At 41.9% G+C, this 8,641-nt stretch overlaps 1 protein-coding gene across 5 annotated transcripts in view; it reads right to left on the reverse strand.

The window, feature by feature from the left end:
* Positions 1 to 8,641, reverse strand: part of LOC128872468 (band 3 anion exchange protein) — a 49,536-nt gene that overhangs the window by 22,298 nt on the left and 18,597 nt on the right. For 4 of the 5 annotated variants that reach the window (XM_054115193.1, XM_054115194.1, XM_054115195.1 and 1 more), the window contains exon 2: positions 5,084 to 5,277. In XM_054115193.1, the coding sequence (XP_053971168.1) occupies positions 5,084 to 5,137 (54 nt within the window). In that variant the 5' untranslated portion in view covers positions 5,138 to 5,277. Of the gene's footprint in view, positions 1 to 5,083; positions 5,278 to 5,879; positions 6,294 to 8,641 lie in introns of those variants that run through there. The other variant, XM_054115191.1, reaches the window with a different exon arrangement.

The following is an 8,641-nucleotide window of genomic DNA, read 5'->3' on the forward strand; positions in this document are numbered from 1 at the left end:
ACCAAACCTACTCAGACAGTATCTACATTGACGGTATTGAATATTGCTGTCGCCACGAGAAAGTATACCAAACCTACTCAGACAGTATCTACATTGACAGTATTGAATATTGCTGTCGTCACGAAAAAGTATACCAAACCTACTCAGACAGTATGTACATCAACGGTATTCAATAATGCCCCTCTCACCAGAAACTACTCCAAACTTACTCAGACAGTATGTACATGAACGGTATTCAATATTGCCCCTCTCACCAGAAACTACTCCAAACTCACTCAGACAGTACGTACACCAACGGTATTTAATATTGCCGACCCCGCCAAAAACTTCTCCAAACTTACTCAGACAGTACGTACACCAACGATATTCTCAATATTGCCGACTCCGCCAAAAAGTTCTCCAAACTTACTCAGACAGTATGTACATCAACGGTATTCAATATTGCCCCTCTCACCAGAAACTACTCCAAACTTACTCAGACAGTATGTACGTGAACGGTATTCAATATTGCTCCTCTCACCAGAAACTACTCCAAACTTACTCAGACAGTATGTACACCAACGGTATTCAATATTGCCCCTCTCACCAGGAACTACTCCAAACTTATTCAGACAGTATGTACACGAACGGTATTTAATACTGTCGCTTTCGCCAAAAACTACTGCAAACTCATTCAGACAGTATGTACACTAACGGTATTCAAACGTTCGATAAACTCCTGATATCCAATTTGGATTTTCATCGGAAGCGACGTCCGAAGTTATCGCGGCGCTAGCTGGGCTTTGTCGAAAAAAAAAAAAACGAAAGGCGTGATAATCGTTTTCGGCGACCTATCAGTTTTCGATTAGCGCCAATTCGATGGGCGCAGCGGGAGGTCCCGTGAAACGCGGCCAACTGGTCAAAAATCCTATTAAAAAGGATTGGAAAACGGTCTCGAGGAGATGAGAATGACGTTAATCGGGTTAGAAAATGCTCGTCGATTCGCTCGGCAATGGTTTACGGAACGAATCGAGTCACGAGAGACGAATTTAAATTCCCTCGAGTCCACCTGTCGACGCTGAATCCGTTTTCCTATTTTTATCAGGGAACTGTCCGCTTTTCGATATACGAATGGAACGTTGAAAGGCCGTCGACGGTGTCGGTGATATTTTTCTCGAGAGGCAATATCGTTCGGAATCGATGGCGCGAGAGTAGAACTATTAGTACACAATCGACGCGCATCTGGATTCAATTCCGCAAACTTATGCAACGCGTCTCGAATCAACTCCGTTTACCATCTCTTCGAAAACGAATAGAAAGAGGAATCATATTCGATACGAGTAGACGCGAAATGTAGGTCGACGATTATTCAGATATCAAAGAGGACCATAAACATACAGTCAGTGTAAGAAGTATTCGTACAGCGACTAATATAAAGTAGAAACTAATAAGAATAGAAACAAGAGGTTAACATTAAAAGTAATAAACTTCGATTTACGCAAAATCTACTCTAAAAACGTGTAAGAACGTTGGTTAATTATTTCTTTCCCTATAGATTATTAATAGAATAAATGTATGAAGTTTTATTTTGAATTTCTTCCTATACGAATACTTATTACACTGACTGTAAATCGCGGACGCGGTTTCTTCGATGAAATATACTCGGAAAGGAATCGCGGAACCATCCGAGCAACAGCCTAATCGAGTAAACGCAGCTAATCGAACGTTGCGCTGCCGATTTGCCATAAGTATACAATTAAACGCAAGGACGGAACGTTGAACGGCGATTATAGACGATTCTCCGCAATTTCTGAGGTTGTTCGGGCCACGAATCGAGGTTATTTCCTCCGAAAATACCACCGCTCGTTAAACGTCGCGCAAGCGAAGCGTATGAATTCTAAACACAATAGATTCCGTGCACGCGAAGGTAGCGCGGATTATCATTTTACCGCGTCACGCTTAAACTCCGACGTGGACGCGAAAAGCGGGACAAGCTCGTGCCGGTTGATTGTCGACGAGTCGTAGGTCAATAACCATTTAACATTAGACGCGGAGCAGTGCATCCAGTCGCGTGTACGGATCTTCGATTTCGAATCGATTCCGTAGGATTCTATTTTATTTACTTATTTATTTCAATATACATATACGGGCATAAGTCGTTACAAAATTGACACGATAAAGCAAATAGTAAACAAAGATATTTTTCCAGCAAATCGATCCCAGCCTTTACAGGTCACTGGTACTCATTAATTACCATTTTGTATTTTTAAAAAAACTTAAAACGTAAAAACACTTAAAAAAAAAAAAAAGAAATGAAAAAAAAATGTCACGGAAGTTCCGCCCTATAAAAGGTAAAACTCAACTCTTCGTTCTCCATTTTTATCGCGTACCGTAAGTATCCAGTATGAAAGCAGCCGTATCATGGTTACACGGGAAACGTTTAAACAATTTTTCCGCGTCGAAGTTTCGCGCATTAGATGCTCGTCGCATCGAGAAAATTAATCCTCGACGAAACGGATGATACACCTGTTACGTAAGAACTGGTCAACAGGCGCGACGAGATAAGAATATTCGTGTCCGCGAGACTCGCGTTAATTGCGAATTAATTTCCCGACAACTGTGGGCAAACTAGGAAAGTTAAGTAGTTCAATTTCGGATGCGACGGACTCGCGAGAGACCGCGACTGCCGAGTCAGAGATTAAGTACGCGGTTTGCGACGCGATAACGTCCCTCTTAACGACCACGCGGTTGCGGGTTGAAATACGTTTCAGAGATGATGTGTGTGCATTTGTGCAATCACGTGCGACGTGTTAATTAATTCCATTCGCTGACCGACCGTAGAATCACGAGACTCGGGAGTAACGCGAAACCGCGGAGCAATGCCATCGACGATCCGCCGCTTCGACGTTCCGATTGCAGCAACCTCGCTCTTTCCCGCCCGCCGAATGCTTGAGGGAAACAGATCAGGACTACGTTTTTCTAGGTATTTTGCAGGAATTTGTTTCGGCAAGAATGGAATGTACACGATTTAATGAAACTTTTTATATATATATGTACAGAAAATATATTTCTTCGTTTAAATTTGGTGGCATGACGTCGGAAAGATCGATACAATAAAGGGTGTAGGGAGAAATAGGAACGAGATTTCGAGAAGGTGACACACGCGTAGAGAGAAGGTTAGAAAGACAAGGGTGAATGAAAGAAACCGAGCAAGAAAAGTGAGAAGTACACGATTTGTGAAAGGGAAATTGACGGTTGGAAGAAACTTGAACGTCGTTCCTCTTTTGACAGGTATACAAGACCATAAGTGTAGATATTGTAAATTTTGTGAATAGCTAGGTTATAATAAATTTGAAACTATTTTCACAGGGCAACGGATTGTGAGTTTTTTTTCTTAAAAAAAAAAAAAAAAAAAAAATCCCCCCTATAAGCTTTGATAGAATCTTATACATATATATTCAAAGTAAATATGTGTGAACACACAATGCGTGGAGCTGACCGAGCGTAATTGTGTTGTTTGGGTTGAGGTGTCGCTTGAAAACCGAAACCGGCGAGAATCGTGCGTGCCGAGACGTTTTACTTCAATATAGTTTACTTTCTATCTTTCTTTCTAAGTTCATACAAATCACAAAAAAGAAACCGTAGTCCTGAACTCTTCTCTTACTTCTCCCCTTAATTTTGATATCCGTTTTCGCAAACCTATTCATAAACCTACTCCTCAATTCGAGTCGAAATAGTCGAGCGAAGTTTCGTTAAAATTCTCCGTCGAACAAATCCACGGAACAAAAGCGCCTTGAGCTTAAGTTCGCGACGCGGAGACATAAGTCTTCCGAAGTAATTCCGTGGGTCGAGCGATCGCGCGGCTCCGCGAGGAGAATACAAAGAACGGTACCCGTCCGCGCAATTTTCATCCCGTGCTTCGTGGCGACTTCGACCGAAGCCGCTAATAACTTTCAACGTCGCCCGTAAACATAATTGAAATACAGCTACGGCCATAAATCTCGCGGACATCGACGAACGATCAGTATTCATGAACCGCGAACGGACGACGGTGCCTGAATAAAATCGGAAGCTGGCGATTCTACTCGCCGGAGCGAAATGAAAGCCGTACGATCAGTCGACATGATCGAATCCGGGCTAAGTAACGATAAGGAACTTTGGCAAAATCTTCAGAGTTCTCGGGTATCTTTAAAGAACTGCTGATTTAAGTTACTCGTTACGACGTACTCGCGATACTTTATCGTCGAATCCTTAATCCGTTTATCTGCGATCAATGATTTCTTTATGCAATTATCGTATCATAGGAATACAGTCGAACGCTAGAAATCAGTGATTGTACGAAGTCTTTTTTTAGACGGTACATTTTTGTTCGATAGAACGAGCAATCGTTCGTACGAGACGCAAGTGGTTCGTCGAATGTCAAACGACGGAATTGATTCGTAATAGTTGGAACGAGCGGTGTCGCGTTCCATGGTTAAATTAAAAAGAATAACTTTTTCCTCGTATCGATCGCGATAGAACGAGAATCTCGAGAAGTGTTCGATGTATCGACTTTCGCCGTTTGACGCGTGTCGGGGCGATCGGTAAACGATACCATCAGCATGGCGACAGAGGATGTATCCACGCAAAGGCGAACGTTTCGAGTAATTCTCGAGCGACACTCGATCAATTTTCGCGGAAAGCCGAGACGCGCGAGACTCTGTTTGCCGAACGATCGACGATCTTCGGTCACGCGCTCGTCGGAGATATCGAAGTGCCGCGCGTGAAATTGTATAGGAAAAATCGCGGAACGACGAGTCCATCACATGGATGATTTCACGGTAGAATTATTTACGTAACTTCGTTTAATAAACATACGTAACGTATTTTAACGTTCACCGTACGAGTTAGCAGTCAAAGTAATAACGGATTTGTCGGTCTCCGTACTCCGCAACTTTGACGAGCCCGTAACGTACATTTTTATGCACCGGTTCGTAAATCGGACTTGTACGATTTAAGAGGCCTCGAGGTGGTACACGATCGCGATAACTTTTATAATTCGTCCCGTTCCCGGGATAAGGACGAGAAACAGGCGAAAATCGAAATGGAAGGTGACGCTGCTTACCGATACCCTTTTGCCGAAGCCAAGGAAGGACAGCTTCCTTTTGGTGTTCTCCATCGTTCAGCGGTCGCGGTAGCTGCTGCGGCAGCTATCAGCCTAAGGTGTCGTCTTTTTCCTAGGTGCTCGACCGATTCTGAGTCTGGACGGCGATGTCCACATGTGGAGGAATCGCTGAGATGGCAGCTCCGTTCTGCTAGCTGTCGACAAACAATTCTACGATCATTTCTGATTCGACTTCTAAAACCTAGAATTAGACTAGATTTCTAGAATTCCGGACGTGAAATCTAGAATTAGAATTCGACTTCGAAATCTTTCGACTCTGTGTACGATTCTTTCTCTCCTCTTCCTCGACATTTTTCGCGTAACAAAACGTACGAAGTAGATTTTCGTAGGACGTCCATGTACGAAGTTGGAAGTTCAACTCGAGGATCGATCCGATATCCGACGAAGCGAGGAGAACACACAGGTGTTCGGCGATACCTTCGGGTTTATAAGTTGAATCGATAACGGCCAATTCTCTTTGCGTCCACGATAAATAAAAAAAAATTAGCCACGGAAAAATACTTCGAGGAAAATACTAAGGAAATGGAAGGGACGAGAAAGATACCGAAGGGGAAAATACCGAGGGAATTCTTCGAATTGGTCGCTCGAAGAGAGAGAAAAAATAAAAAAAAAAAGAAACGTAGATACGAAGCGAGATAAAAAGCGTCCCGGCGATGGTAAAAGTTCGGTCGATCAAGAGAAAAGATCGATAGACGAGATAGGCGCTCCAAGGGTTGCGGAGGAGGTGGATACAGACCTTTAAACGAAACCGCGGAGTCCCGAGACTTTGGGACGACGATCGTGTATCGCGAGCGATCTCGGGAACACTCGTGCACGGCTGCGGATCGCGGGTATCTCTCGCACGGACGAGCCAATATCGAGGAAGAGAGTTGACACGGCGACAGTGACCGACCGACTGGCTTCGTTCGAGGCTACCAGCAACGCGACGTCCATCCAGAGGGATCGCGATTTCAATACGAGTTGATGAATAACGTCCCGGCCGTAAAGTCCCGTGTTATAAATAGCGAAACAAACCGATACGCTTTATCGATGATTTAAACTCAACGTTTACTCGACGACGCGACGTTTCACGGCGTCGCTCCGCCGGACGTTCGCGAAACGAGGATCGGCACTCGGAACGAGGATGACTGATTGAAAATAGAAATTTCGGAAATTTGTTCGGATTTCATGTAAAAGGTACGACACGTTACTCTCCAATCTCCCTGATACAGTCAGTTCTATAAATATTCGTAACCTGTGGTTATCGAAGAAATTAGTTTAAGTGATAGGTTTGATGTTTCGAAATCAATTTGTCGTTATATATATATATATACAGGTCTGATGTTCCCAAATAAATATTTCGTTATAAATATGCACGTGAATATACTTTACATATATTTATAATGACAAATTAGTATTCATACATTCCATATCTATCGAAGAAATTTGTTTAAATTAACAGGGTTGATATTCCCAAATAAATGTTTCGTTATAAATATGTACATGAATATACTCTACATGTACTTATATTTTTTATATTTTATATATTTGTATTATATATATAATATATGAATATACTCTACATGTACTTATATTTTTTATATTTTATATATTTGTATTATATATATATATATATAAAATATAAAAAATATAAATACATGTAGAGTATATTCATGTACATATTTATAACGAAACATTTATTTGGGAATATCAACCCTGTTAATTTAAACAAATTTCTTCGATAGATATGGAATGTATGAATACTAATTTATCATTATAAATATATATATATATATACAAATATATGTAAAGTATATTCACGTGCATATTTATAACGAAATATTTATTTGGGAACATCAGGCCTGTTAATTTAAATAAATTTCTTCGATAGATATGAAATGTATGAATAATTATAGAGTGACTGTATGTGTTGTATACTTTTACGGAATAAAAAACTATAGTAACATGATACAAGAAAGACTTGCATTGTAAAATAATATAAGCGGCAAGTTATTCGACGGATCGCAGAGCGTTGAAATCCGAGGATTAACATTGCTGGTCTTCGCATTCATCTCTAATTACATGCTCGAGTGCGATAAAGTGACGTAACGAAATACCTGGCGCTCTTTTCGCCGCCTATTCGATCGGTTAGGCGACATCCGATTCGCGATATTTAGTCGCTCGCATGGCGCGACACATTCTCTGGACCCCCTATCGTCGCTCGATAAATTAATAATCGAAACGTAACCTAAACGTAATGTGAACGTAATCGAAGAGTTCTATAACGTATTTTTCTTTTAGAGCGAATACTCGCAAATATTTACCAGCCACCGTTATGATACCAGCCACGAGGTAACTCGTAGACTTTCTCTCCGGGAGTAATTTTGCAAAAAATTTAGCGATGGTTTTCGATCCCGCGCTCGTTTTTCCTTTCACCGAGCGTATTTTAATAAACGTACCTCCCGAAAATTGCGCATCACGGTGGTATGCTCGCGTCGCGAATTCGTCGAATAGATGTAGCCTTCGAAGTCTGTTGTACAGCATTTCATCGCAAACAGCTGTAGCCGTAATATATTTCATTGTTACGGGCAAGTCGAACTTTGCACGCCTCGCTACTCGACTACCACTCCGAGCTAACCAGAAGGATATAAATATGTAATTGAACTCGAGCAACAGAGTCGAGCGAGGGAATCAATTTTCTTTTCATTTTCAACTCATTCCTCTGCCCTCCTTTTCTCGCGTCGTTCTTCTTCTAACGCGAACTGTATTTTATACCTCGCAAACACGGCGCGTTGCTAGCATATGTTCGCGTTAACAAACGCCGAGAATCGTGCGTTATTAAAATTCTCTTATGCGAGAAAGAACGAAACCCTTTTTTCTCTCTACTTTATTACCTCGCAACTGGAGCAACGGCATGGATCGTGTGATTTACAGCGTTCCTAACCTCCGTCGACTATTATTCGGATACGTTTTACTTACGATCGCGTGTAATAACACGTCAGAATTTTGCACTAACGTTTCACTGTTACGCGACGAATAATCTACCGTAAAAAGGCGGTATCGTTCCCGATACTCGGAGTACTTTCCCGTAACAACGACTGATAACCCGAAACAACTAAATGAATCACACCGGAGATTAACATTTTCCAAGAAAACGTACAATACCCGCCGCCCAGGTCCGCGAATCCTTTCTCGGTCGAGCAGCGCGCTCCTTTCCAGTCTCTAAAAACACTCATAGGGGGACGATTACGATTTTAACGATCGATCGATGGACTAATCGATCGCTAGGAACTGATAGACCACGCGAACGGACAAAACTGTTGATTGACAATAGCTGCGTAATCGCCTTTCTGGTAACGAGGGGTGTTAACTCCTTACACAACGAGCCTGACTCGGGATTTTCAACTTTGGCTTAAAATTTTCATCACGAGTCTGACTTGTGATTTGCAAGTTTGACCAAAAAATTTCATCGCGAGCCCAACTCGTGATTTTCAAGTTTGATCTAAAAATTTCATCACG

This window comes from Hylaeus volcanicus, chromosome 2 (genome assembly GCF_026283585.1).
Source record: "Hylaeus volcanicus isolate JK05 chromosome 2, UHH_iyHylVolc1.0_haploid, whole genome shotgun sequence".
Classification (NCBI taxonomy): Eukaryota; Metazoa; Arthropoda; class Insecta; order Hymenoptera; family Colletidae; genus Hylaeus; species Hylaeus volcanicus.